At 42.0% G+C, this 13,877-nt stretch overlaps 1 protein-coding gene across 1 annotated transcript; it reads left to right on the top strand.

Annotated features, from left to right (window-relative positions):
- The first annotated feature begins 226 nt into the window (after window positions 1-226).
- Window positions 227-12,422, top strand: LOC126004548 (cathepsin E-like). The gene is given in 9 exon segments (XM_049770971.1): window positions 227-294; window positions 849-1,005; window positions 1,448-1,586; window positions 2,440-2,558; window positions 4,987-5,186; window positions 7,528-7,650; window positions 10,185-10,326; window positions 10,425-10,523; window positions 12,258-12,422. Coding segments are annotated over 9 exon segments (1,212 nt in total).
- The last annotated feature ends 1,455 nt before the right edge of the window (window positions 12,423-13,877 follow it).

Below are 13,877 nucleotides of genomic sequence, written 5' to 3'. Positions count from 1 at the left end.
CAGGTCCTGCTGCTGCTGAAGGGCACAGCTATGGGTGGAAGGGGAACGCCCTGTTACACTTGCTGTGTTTACTCTGGGCCTGGCTATTAATTGACTCCAGTCCATTATCTTTGAGATTGGGATGGGCAGGACAGACCTGCAAGGTCACACTGCCCTGAAACAGAATAAAAGAGAGAGTCAAGGCAGGCTTTGGTACTGGTAGGAAGGAACTACTAGTGGACCCACAATGAAAGTGCTGCTTCTATTGCTGCTGGTATTCATGGAGCTGGGTCAGGCACAAGGATCTCTCCACAGGTGAGTTACACTCTAGCACCTGACCCTGGAAAGCTCCTATCCTTTAGGGACTGTCCTTAAGGCTGCAACTGGAAAGGATAGCTGGTGTCAGAAAGAGAAGAATGGGCTAGAGCCATAGCACATATGCAAGGCACTTACCTTGCATGTGATTGACCTGGGCTAAATCCTGGCATACCTTATAGTCCTCTGAGTCCTGACAGGAGTGATCCCTGAGCACAGAGACAAGATTAAGCCCAGAGTACCTCGAGTGTGTTCAAACACACATCCCAGCACCAAAAAAAAAAAAAAGAAAGAAAGAAAGAAAAAAGTTGGAGCCTGTGGAACTGTAGCACATCCTATAGAACTGAGCTGGGGCGGGGGGGCTGAGGGGGTACGACATGTCATGAGAGGTTTTATTAAGCCACAGGGCTGTTCTGGCAGGTAGGAGAAGCTTACTCCAGAGGGGGAACACTTGCAACCATTGTTGCCTTCCAAGGCTCTGTTGAAGCTGGGGTGGGCAGGTGAAGGAGCAGAGAGAGCAGAAACACATCTGCCTCCCCTGGATCTATCCCTAGGGTGCCACTCAGGAGGTGCCAGTCTCTACGAAAGAAGCTTCGAAAGCAAGGCCAGCTCTCCGAGTTTTGGAAGGCCCAGAACCTAGACATGATCCAGTACACAGAATCCTACACAGTGGACAAGAGCGCAAATGAGCCCCTCATCAATTACCTGGATGTGAGGCTGCACAGGGGCTGGGATGGGGCACTGGGAATCTGAGGCAAGGTTTGACCAGGGTGTGCTCAGTGGCAACCAGAGCAGCAAGCAGAGGTGGGATAGTTCTCAGGGATGGATCTGTGCACAACACCCTACAACTCTCTGACCTCAGATGAAGAAACTCCAGTATTTTCCCCCAGAGAGCTCACACATTCGGGTGAGAATACTGGAGTTTCTTCATCTGAGCAGCATGAACTCAGCAATGGCTTGCTCGCAAGTCAGGAGGCTGGGGAGAGTGTAGGTGAAGCTACCACCTGAAATTCAGACACACCTCTACCGCTTTTCGTTTTCATATCGCCGCCCACAATCCCCAAGCTCTAGTCTGTGCTAGCCTAGTCTAAGCTCCAGCCCCAGGGAAGGCTCTCTTGACCTCTTGCTTCCTTTCTTTTTCCTTTGACCACAGAAGGAGTACTTTGGCACCATCTCCATTGGCTCTCCACCACAGAACTTCACTGTCATCTTTGACACGGGCTCTTCCAACCTCTGGGTCACCTCTGTATATTGCACCAGTCCGGCCTGCCATAAGTGAGGACCAAAATTAAGTGAAGAATGACTGGAAGCCAGTTCTTGGCACTGGAAGGCAGGATGACAGAAATTGACCATTTCTGCCACACCTTCTCCACTACTGAGTCTGCCTAAACCTGCAGAAAAAGAAGTAGGCTAGAGAGAAAGAGATAAAAATGTAATTGCTCTCCAAGTTGAAAGCTTAATAATGACCAAGGTTAATGAAACTCAGTTACTGAAAATACAAATCCTCAAATGATTGATGACTCATTTTCTTGGAACACCCACTGGCATGTGGGGGGAAGGTCCCTTCCAGTGGCTGTTTCTGGGGAGCAAAATGGGAGGGGTTCCAGAGCACACAGTTCACTGCTTGATGACTGACCTCTCAGCACAACCAGATGGAACTGGGGAGTCTTGTGGGAGGGTCGTTAAAAAAGATGTACCTCAGAGATTTATAAGGATCAAAAATGATAAGCTAAGGAGAAACTTATTTCGTGTATGCAGACCAAGTCCTAGAGATGCAATGTCTCAGGAAACTTCATGACAAAGTTTCCAAGCATTTTGCAAGGAGTCATCCACAGTAGTTTTCTGAAAGTGACTGTGCCTGGGTTTCTATTAAATGCCAAGCTTTTGCCCTACTACTGGCCGAGACTGTTGCTGGAGTCTAATAAATGGCACGTATCTTAGTATGCCTCATAAGGTCACTTTGTCCAGGACCAATGATTAGGTTCCCATTAAGGCCTCGTGGTGGTGATGAGGGGGGTGCAGGAATCATTAGAAAGGGCCAGTGCCTGCATTTCTAGGGGATTCGGAGAAAATGTCTTACCTCTGAGATGATGGGACACGGGCAAGGTCAATAATCAAAGAAAAAGTAGCAGCCTTATTTTGCAGATACACATACCCAGTTCAGCCCTTCGCAGTCTGACACATACAGAGCACAGGGCAGTCCTTTCATCTTAAAGTATGGGACCGGGAGCTTGACTGGGATCATTGGAGTGGACCAAGTCTCTGTGAGTACGAACCCTTCCTTCACCTCTTCTCTCTTGACAGACACTTGGATAGCCAACTCTGTCAGAATACTCAGGGGATATTTTCAGATCATCCTGGGGCAGAAGTGGCTCCCAAAGATGGGGTGGCCTGGCCAGGCAACAAGGAGCACTACCTGCTGAGTAGGTCACTCAGGTGCTTTCCTGGAAAGTGTAACTCAGTGTTGTCCTCATGCTCTGTTCATTCCAATTTTGAAACTGTTAAGAATTCCAAGCAGAAGGGCCAAACAGATTGCTCAGTGGTTTTGGAAGATCCCAAAGCAAGAATGAGACTGGAAACCTAATCCCCTTCAGGAGTCACTTTGAGCAGTGGTCAGGGTCCCATATACTACCAGGGATCAAAACCAGATTTCTCACTTGCATGCATTCAACCTATTGAGTCACTGGAAACTCAAAAAAAAAAAAAAAAAAACCCCATAAAATATTAATTAACTATAAAATTATAAAAGATCATCACAAAACATAAGATAAACCATACTTACAGATCACATTACTCACATACCACATCTTAATTATATACTCATCTGTTATTGGACATCTAGGTTGATTCCAACTCTTAGCTGTTGTACTGAGTGCTGCGATGAATAGTGGTATGCATATATACTTTTAGATCAGTGTTTTTTTGTCCTTGGGATAGAAACTCAAAAGCTAGATTGCTGGGTCAAATGACAGATTGAATTTTAGTTTACTGAGAACCCTCTGTACTGTTTTTCAAACGGGTTGGACAAGGCAGCATTTCTACCCACAGTGATTGAGAGTTCCTTTTTCTCCACATTTCCACCAACAAAATTTGTTTACAATGTTTTTGATATGTGCCACCCTCTCATTGTCCTGATTTGTATTTTCCTAAAGATAAGTGATGATGATCACTTCTTCATGTGCCTGTTGGACATCTATTGGTCTTCCTCAGAGAAGTATCTGTTTACTTCCTCTCCCCATTTTTGATGTGTGTTTTTGTTTTTAGGTTTTGTGGGGTTAACTTTTTTGAGTACTTTGTATATTCTAGATATCAACCCTTTATTTTGTGTTGAGTACAAATATTTTCTCTCACTCAGTTGTCTTTTAGTTTTTATTTCAGTATTTCTTTTGCCATACAGAAATGTTTTAGTTTAATGTAGTCCCATTTATTCAGATTTGATTATATTTCCCTTGCCATTGGTATCGTGGTATTGAAGACACCTTTGAGGTTTAAGTCTTGGAGTATTCTGCCTATGCTTTCCTCAGTTATGTAATGCTCTATTTCATAGTCAGGAATCTTTTTTATATAGATATGTATGAATCTGGCAAAAAATCATTGAACTGTACACTTTTAGCTTCTGTATTTGTTATTATACTTCAACTATTTATGGTATATATTGAAAAATTTAGTGTGGGACCAGAGAGATAGTATAGTATGGTAGTAGTTCACTTGCCTTCCACATGACCAACCTGGGTTCAATCCCTGAGCTCCAGCTGGAGTGATTTCTGAGTGCAGAGCCAGGAGAAACCCCTGAGCATCACCAGGTATGGGGTCCTTACCCCCAAAGACAGATACACAAGTGCACACATGCACACATAGACACATGTACATGCACACACACAAGTGCTCCAGCACACAGATTAAACACAGACATATTACTTGTGCATATTGTATATAGACCTCTGTTTCCTGGCAGGCAGAGTAGCTCTGGGGGACTGGTGTTAGCAATGCTTCTCTGAGCTTGCATGAGGTTTACAGAGAGATGCTGGGCTATGGTGAAAGGTAGCAACTTTCTGGGCCTCAGATGCTGTGCCCACACCCCAGAGGACAAAACCCCAGGTAAAGTGTTGCCAGGGACCTCACAGAGAAGTTCCAGGGTGCTTGTGTTCTTCACAAGTAAAGGTGGAAAAGAAAAGGAAAAGTATCCCAGAGGGAAATTGGGTTGCCTAGAATTTCTGGGACAGGGGGTCTGATGCTCAGATGTGTCCTGTGTGACTCATGTGTCCTGTGACCTCAGCAACCTGCATCCACACAAAGGGAGAATTTATTTTCAATTATTTCTCCTGGTTTAGGTAGCATGTTGATAGTAGTACTAAGGTCTGTGTTCCTGATGTGTACACCTCACCACAATTCAAGTACCTGGCACTCTACTGATGACACAACTTCATTTTTAGTCCACTGTATCACCCCTTTCATTTTTCCCAAAGCCCATTTGATAATTTCCAGATTTGTAATCCAAAGCCAGGAGTGATTTCTGAGTACAAAAAGCAATTTTTTTAATTAATATGGTGAATTATGACTGAAAAAATAAAATCTCTGCCTATTTAATCAAGAAAAACTAGGAAGGAAGAATTCTCTTTAGGGAAGAAAGAAAATCTACAAGAATCTGCCAATGAGCTCAAAAGCCATTTTTTCTCTATTTTCTCTGATCAGGTGGAGGGACTGACTGTGGTCAGTCAGCAGTTTGGAGAGAGTGTCACAGAGCCAGGAGATACCTTTGTAATGCCAGAATTTGATGGAATTCTAGGCCTGGGTTACCCTTCTTTGGCTCTTGAGGGAGTGACCCCAGTTTTTGACAACATGATGGCCCAGAACCTGATAGATATACCCATGTTTTCCGTGTACATGAGCAGGTAAGGCCCATCAATTCCACAAAGTTTAGGGTATTATGACCACAAGCGGATAGTTCCAGCTGCTGCAAGAGCCTTTAACAGTCACAGCACCTGGGTTTGACCTATTACCAACTGTGCACACCATGTCAAAACCCTAACCCTCTGTGAATAATAAAATGGAGTTAGCCCTATACAGTCTTATTAAAAGCTGCAAACAGTACACCATGACTAATTTAAGGGAATCTCTGGCTCTGGATATTTAATTTTTCATTGAGCAAATCTCCATCAAATTCCTATCATCAGCTGAGCATCTTGCTGGGCACTGGAAACGCAAGAAAATAGGGTAATTTTAGTGTGTATGTATGTGTGGCCAGGGAGGGAGGAAATAGGGGAGGGATTAGAAGGAAAAATAAGTCAACAATAATATAGTTGCATCAAAAGTAATAAAGTAGTAGAATATCACCTGGCCTTTACTGATCCCTAAGTACACAGCCAGGTGTGATCCAAAAATGAGAAAATGCTGAGAGGAAAAAGAGGGGGAGAGTATCCCAAAGGAAAATAAAAAGGTTGACCATTCTTATGATATAACTTTATTTGGCTACTTAAAGCTAAATTCATAGAAACCAGAAGTAGATGGTGGTTGTCAGAGGTGGTTCTTTAATGGTAATAATTTTTGTTTTGCAAATGAAAAGGCTCTGGAGATGATTTGGACAACAATGTGATACTCTTAAAAATGGAAACACTGAAAACTTTTTACCTTGCATATATTTCACCAGCTTTTTTTTTTGTTTTTTTTTTTTGTTTGTTTGTTTGTTTGTTTTTGTTTTTGGTTTTTGGGTCACACCTGGCAGTGCTCAGGGGTTACTCCTGGCTGTCTGCTCAGAAATAGCTCCTGGCAGGCACGGCGGACCATATGGGACACTGGGATTCAAACCAACCACCTTTGGTCCTGGATCGGCTGCTTGCAAGGCAAACGCCGCTGAGCTATCTCTCCGGGCCTATTTCACCAGCTTTTTAAACAGCTGCTGCCACTGGCACTTTTCTCAAGTTCTTCCCTTCCTTCTCAGTGAACCTGCTGGGAGCATTCCTACATTAGCTGCAGCCCTTTGCCTCCTCTTTTCTCATGGAGAGCTGAACTTCCTCTCTCTAGAGTGGCCTCCACTCTTGGTATGATTGCAGTGGAACTAGGCCATGTCTAAGAGGGGAGGGCATCTTAACCCCCTTATAGAACTTCCTACCCCCTTCCAACCTGGGAAGGCATCAGTAGTAAGTGAAATAGCAAAGGTTTTGCAGCCAAACGGACTGGTATTGACGTCACTGGGCCAGTTGCCTCAAATGACACAAGGTCATGGGATTCTGAAATGAAATAAAGTAGGCCAAATATTAGCATGGTGCCTCCAATGAGGGTGGGAAAGGCCTTCCCTTCTCTTGAAAACCCAGGACTCCCAAGACTCTCACATCAAGTCAGATCCCTTCCACCTCACTGCTCTGTCTTGCAAGCCCCAAGTTGACTTTTTCTGTTGTCATTTTCTTCCTGACAATGAATCTGTTTTCTGTCCTTTTCATCCAGAACCCTATTAGTGTCAGAAAATAATCTGATAAGTCAATAGTACTGAAAACTAATAGTCAAGTTTCAGGGAGTAGCACTGCATTCTAATCAGCTTCTTTGCCTGGGCACAAAGAAGATATCATGTAGAAAGTTCAGAAAGCTGGACAATACTATGTTAGGAATATATTTGGGGAAAAGATTTCTTGTGGGTACCTCTTTTTTGGATTGATTGAGGTACTGTGATTTATAATATTATTAATGATGGTTTCTCTTTTATATAATTTTAACACCACACCCATTACCAGTATACTCAGCTTCCTGGAGATACCTTAAAGCACATGGTATGTCTACCTCCGTGTCTAAAGGATCAGACCCATGAGCCCCAATTGCCATCTCCCTTCCCCATATAGCCAAGAAGCAGAAAGACAGTCAAAAATTAGTGACATCGGGGATGGAGAGATCGCATGGAAGTAGGGCGTTTGCCTTGCATGCAGAAGGATGGTGTTTCAAATCCCAGCATCCCATATGGTCCCCCAAGCCTGCCAGGAGCGATTTCTGAGCATAGAGCCAGGAGTAGCCCCTGAGTGCTACAGAATGTGACCCAACCCCTCCCCAAATAAACAACAACAACAACAAAAAAATAGTGACAATTCTGTCCCAGATCCAACCGGTGGCAGTCAGACATTTTGACTCAAAACCAAAACTGACATTCCTGCCTCTCTAGGTCTTTAGTGTAAATAACCAAGCCAGCTAAGGCTCATTGCCAGGGTTCCCAAAATGTCTTCCTTTAACAATGTCTTTCTTTCTGAGTAGTAACTCAGAAGATGGTGCTGCGAGTGAGCTGATTTTCGGAGGTTATGACCATTCCCATTTCTCTGGGATATTAAACTGGGTCCCTGTCACCAAGCAAAGCTTCTGGCAGATTGCACTGGACTCGTAAGTGACCTCCATGGAGAGGCTATTTACCTAATTAGATTGATTAAATGTATCTTAATGAACATATCTTGGTATGAGGCTGAAGGTGTAGAGTGCTGAGTTGACATGGGTGGGAGTGGAGGGGTTGCAAAGCAGAGGTTCAAAAGGAGCACTGGAACTAGGGAAGTAAATCAAGTACCAACTTTCACTTTCCTTCCTTGTACAAGTTGTACACTAATGATTCAATAGAAACTCATTGCCATGTACTCATTTATTAGTCAACATTAAGAAACACATAAAACAAAATATGAGTGAGTGAAGGAAGCAGGCAAAAATGGACTTCTGTATAAGACATGATGCATAATTATTACCACACATATTATTATACAGACATATTAACAGGATCCAGTAATTTTATTTCTGGATATTTATAAAAAATAAATTAAATCATTACGTCAAAGAGATCTCCACATCCATGTCTACTGCATTAAAAAATGTGGTTGGTACACATACAACAGAATTTAGTCAAAAAAGAAGAAAATCTTGTCATTTCTGACAATATGGATGGTCATGGATGCTTTGAGGGGACCAGAGAAATGTTAATGCTATGTTACCTCATTTATGTGTGAAATAGAAAATAACAGAAACCCATAAAAATAAGATATCACATTTCAGTAGCCAGAATCACGGAGTGGAGAAATTGGGTAAAGGCGATCAAAATGTTCAAATATCTAGTTATAAGGTTAGAAGTATTTGGCATGCAAAGCACTATAAAATACAGAGTTAAAACATTGTAGATAGTTGAAATATAGTCAAACAACGTCCTAAGATCCATCCCTTCACTAGTGTTCATTTCCTGCCACCAATTTTACCACTTACCCTCCCATGGTACTCTTCTCTCTCTCTCTCTCTTTCTCTCTCCTCTCTCTTTCTCTCTCTCCTCTCTTTCTCTCTCCTCTCTCTCTCTATCTTTCTCTCCGCTCTCTCTTTCTCTCTCTCCTCTTTCTCTCTCTCCTCTCCTCTCTCTCTCTCTCTCTCTCTCTCTCTCTCTCTCTCTCTCTCTCTCTCTCTCTCTCTCTCTCTCTCTTGGTTTTTGGGCCACACCCAGTGATGCTCAGGGATTACTCCTGGCTATGTGCTCAGAAATCGCTCCTGGCTTGGGGGACCATATGGGATGCCGGGGGATCTAACCGCGGTCTGTCCTAGGCTAGTGCAAGCAAGGCAGGTGCTTTACCACTCAGCACCACCACTCCGGCCCCTTCTCTTTCTCTTTTTTTACTTTTCTTCTTTTCCTTTTAGAGATTGTAGTTTGCAGTACTGTTACTGAAGGGGTATCATGCATCTCACTTTATTTCCTTTCAGTTTCCATCTCTCTTCCAGAGTGATCATTTTCAACTAAGAATATCATAGTGGTCCCTTCTCTGTCTTTGCTGCACTTTTCGCCCATCATTTCTATTGTGTTTAGATATTATTCTCATATTATGGGCTTTTTAAATATCTCACAGATGAGTGTGATCACTGTATGTCTATGCTTCTCCCTCTGATTCATTTTACTCAGCATAATACTCTCCATGTCTATCCATATGCAAAATTCATGGCAATGTCTCCTATTTTGACTAACTAGTTAACACTTCGAAATTACTAAGAGAACAGTTCCTAACGGTTATATGCACAAGAAACCACAGTTTATGTGGTCGTGGGTGTTAGCTAAAGTCACTGTGGGAATCATTTGTAATTTGCTTTTATGTCAAATTATCAGGCCTTCCCCTGAAACATAGCAGAATTGTATGTCAATTATCAAACTGGGTGGAGGGAGTAAGACATACATAAAAAAAAATCATTTCTATATGGGTAGACTTCCACTTGTCAGTAATTCAAAGAAAAGTGTACCAAAGTGGCCCAGCAGATGGGGCAAGATGGCTTCTATGGGAAAAACTTCTCAAGGTGTCATAAGAATGGCACTGTAGCTGAACCTTGCCATGTGTTAAACATATCTTCTGGGTGGGAGAGGCAGGGAGGGCAACCTAAATGCCAGCCACTTTCCTAACACTGTCCTAGACAATACAAAGACTCAAAATATTGTGATTCAGATTCAGTTCCACCAAGAAATAATTCCTGTAAGATGCTGCTCTGTAAGCACAAACTAAAAAGTTGCTAGTGTTCATTGTTTGCAGAGGCATTTTCAAACATAGTGGGTACCTGGTAATTGGTTATCAAATCACTATAAGAGACCATAGCCTACACTTTCTAATGAAAGGAATAAGTCAGAAAATGTCAGAATGTATATTTTATAATAAGATTAGGTGCTGTTCATGAAACTTTAATTCATATACTTGTTTGGGTACTGGATCAAGAAACAAATGCACTTCTTGCTATGGGTTTCAGTCCAAAAAGAATTGGATACACTTGTATGGTGAAAGACCCCAGAATGAAGTGCTGCCTGTGTCAGTGCAGAGAGTCCAGAGGGAGTGAGAGTAGAAGTGAGCCAAGGGAAGGTTTGGGGTGGGAGAGAGTCAGGGGAGGGAGCCGATGATGATGCATCCTATACTCCTCAGAATCCAGGTGGGAGGTACAGTAATGTTTTGCTCTGAAGGCTGCCAGGCCATCGTAGACACAGGGACCTCCCTCATCGCAGGACCCTACAAGGAGATCCAACAGTTGCAAAAAGCCATTGGAGCAGAACCCATAGATGAAGAAGTGAGTGCTTTGGAGGGTGCAAAGGGGTCAGTGGGGTGGAGGTAGACTCTCTCCCAGGAGCCCAGGAGCCTAAGTAAATCTTCTATATTACCTTTTAGTATGCAGTGGAGTGTGACAACCTCAACATCATGCCAGATGTCACCTTCATCATCAATAAAATCCCCTACACTCTTCAACCATCTACCTACACTCAGCAGGTAACAACTTTTTTCTTATTATGTAAATTCTCAAATGAGATTTTACCCCAGCTCTCTTCCCACTTGGCAGCAAGGGCTATCTGTGATAGACACAGGATGCCTATAGTGGAAAGACTCCTGGGTTGCTTCTCTCATTTTCTCTGGTGCCTTGAAGCAGCAAGAACTCCTAAGCAAGCCATTTCATGAGATTTTTCTGACCATGTCAATGGGATTTTTAAACGCCAGGTTTAATTGCCTCAGTCGCCTATGTTGATGGATGCTATTGTTGCTATCCTGCTTTATAGCTAGGGTATGAGACCAGTAGAGTTCCCTGGTTCAAAGTCTGAGCTTTTTGAGCTGGATGGGGGAACAGAATACAGTTCTATTTCTTCTGACATTCACACCAGCATTCTCTTCCAAGAATGTGTCCTTTGATGCTATAGATTCTACATTTGAAGGGTGAGTTAAAACAGGAAATCTGCTTGTTCATATTAGAAATATGCCATCTCTCCACCCTACCATTGACAGGATCTTCAGCACCACAGCTGATTGGCAACAGTTTACTACTTTCACTTTACCCTCAAGTAGCTTACAACTTTAAAGCGAATATATCAGAGGGAGCACTGAGGCATGGGAAGAGAGCTTTAGATACCCTCTTCCCCACACTTCAATCTCCAGCATTCCTTCACAAATACAATAGAAAGTGCAAGCATAGGTTAAAGTATAGTTGCACACCAAGTCCTTTAGGCTCCTCCACAAAGGAGTCAGGAGAGGACAAATAAACCCCAGACTCAGGTCAAACCAGCCATGTAACTGGGTCAAGATCATCATCTTATTCACTATTGTCACACTAGCACCCCTATATTCTCCTATGTGAATCCTAAGTAGTCCTCACACTTTCCCACTACTATCTGAACCATGTGTCAAAGCCACCTCAATCCTTAGACAAAGAGGTAATAACTTTTAATTTTTATCTCCTTCCTCTCAAACAATTTTTCCATATTCTCAGAAGCAACATCAGATTTGAAGGGTTTACCTGATATTTAGACCCACATTTACCATAGTCTTTGCTTTATAAAGAAGGTTCAGCTAAACTGAAAACTAAGGTCAGGGACTCTAAAACTAAGGAGTGCTAGAGGCCTTGATGCCTGCCACTCAGATCACCCTGCCAAGAACATCAACAATAAAATAACCAAGTCCAGCTATGCAGAGTGGCTTCTCTCCCATAGAAAAACTTGTCTGTAAAAATTCCCATAGAAAATGCAGCCAACCAAGGTTCTATACCTGGTGACACATATGGTTCCTGAGCATCACCAGAAGTGATCCTGAGCACAGAGCTAGGAATAAGCTCTGAGCACAGATGGGTATAGCCCCAAAATATAACAATTATAATTATAATAATAACAATAATAATTTTAAAATGAGCTTCCTCAAAAGTGAAAAGGACTAGATTTAAAGAAACAATTTATCTTCTGATCTTGCAACCACACAGCAAGGCTCTGGTTTTTCAGTTGTCAGAAAGAGATAAAGAGGGTGACTAACAAATAAAAAAATTCTCAAAATTATAGAACTCAGACACTCAGGCCGACTATTTGAGTCTGTATAGATACTTGACTAAGGGAACCAGGCTAGAAATTTGTGGAGTAGGAAGAAAAACCAACCTGCCCAAATAGCAAAGCAATAGTTTAAGCACACAGTAGAGTCTATGGCCCAAAGACCCTCCACCCATGAACTCACCTATCCTTTCTCACCCAGGACTTTGTGGATGGAATGAACTTATGCAGCAGTGGCTTTCAAGCCAATGACATCCAGCCTCCAGTAGGGCCCCTCTGGATCTTAGGTGATGTCTTTATTAGACAGTTTTACACTGTTTTTGACCGTGGTAATAACCTTGTGGGTTTGGCCCCAGCAATACCTTAAGTACCTTTGGCCCATACCTGCCTGGTGTTCCTTGGAATTTCATCTGGATCTGTTTGGTAGGAGCATATTTCACATCTGTCAAGAAGTCATTTTCAATAGAAAGCAGTTGTGCCAGAGGTGAATTTGGATGAAGACCCAATCTGTTGATCCTGTTAAGACCAACTATAAAAACTACTACATTATCTGTATCACACACACTACAAACAAATAAAAATGTGTAAACTTAAGTAATATTACTTATTAAAGCTTTTTCCTAACACTTTTTTATTTTATAATTATTTTTATTTTGACCAAAGTGGATTACAAATCTTTCACAGTAATATTTTAAGCACATAGTGACATTGAATCAGAGGTGTTCTCACCACCAATGTTGTCCTCCCTCCACCCCTGGTCCCAGCATGCATCCCATATCTCTCTCCTTTACCTCCCCAGGCTACTAGTATAAGTGGACCCCTCTGTGTCTAGCTTGTTGTATATTGGGTATCAATTTTGTTGTCGTTGGCTTTGGATTTGGTGATTAAGTCTGATCATTTTTTATTTCTACTTAATGTTCATATGACTGTTGGTGGTCTTGGTATCCTCCATTATTTCCCCCTCAATTTGTGAGGTAGAACAAGATGGTTCAAGTTATGTGGTTCTGTTTGAAGGAAAGAAAAAATAAAATGGGGCAAAATCAAACAAGCAAAAAATGGGAGGAGTCCTTTTAGAGGCTATAAATATCAATGTAAGAGAAGAAAGGGAAAAAGAAGGAAAAACATAAGAACAATACAAAAAATCAAACAAAAACTTGAAAAGCACAACAGCAATAAAGAGAACAACCACACAATAACCACTATCCTGAAATAAAAAGTACAAAAAACACTGAAAATAAACAAACAACAATAACAAAACTAAAAGAAAAATGATTTTGTGCTTAGTTTTTTTGTTTGTTTGTTTGTTTGTTTTGTATAGGCACAGTAAATATTGGGGAGATTAGAAAGGGAATTCCCTTGGCCTAAGAGATACAGGGTTTCTCCACCCTTGAAGTATACTGTCATGGGAATAACTACAGGCTCCTTACATGTTCTTTTACTCTTCCCTAGGTCCTTTTTGGTGTCTGGAAACTTTTCACCCCATAGTGGATGATAAAATCAGGCCTCTGTAGTTAGAGATCTTGGTATTTGCACATGTCATAGGATGAAGCCTATGATGGAGTCTTTCTTTATGGTTCTAGAAACTGTGTTCCATCACTGTTGTTTTAATCAGTCTTCTGTAGTTGATGATCTTGGTTTTTGCACCTATCCTAGGACGAAGCCTAGTTTAGAGTCTTTCATTATGTTGCGAGAAGATCTGCTTAGTTGTAGTTAGCTTTTTCCTAATATTTTATTATAAAATCTCTAAATATGTTCAACAGCAAAGATTATGCTGCAACCAGTCCTTACACCTACTCAGCCTTAATTTACTTGCAGTTGCCTG

This window comes from Suncus etruscus, chromosome 3 (genome assembly GCF_024139225.1).
Source record: "Suncus etruscus isolate mSunEtr1 chromosome 3, mSunEtr1.pri.cur, whole genome shotgun sequence".
NCBI classification, from domain to species: domain Eukaryota; kingdom Metazoa; phylum Chordata; class Mammalia; order Eulipotyphla; family Soricidae; genus Suncus; species Suncus etruscus.
Note: the sequence above shows the minus strand (reverse complement) of the source record. Positions and strands in the feature narration are given on the sequence as shown.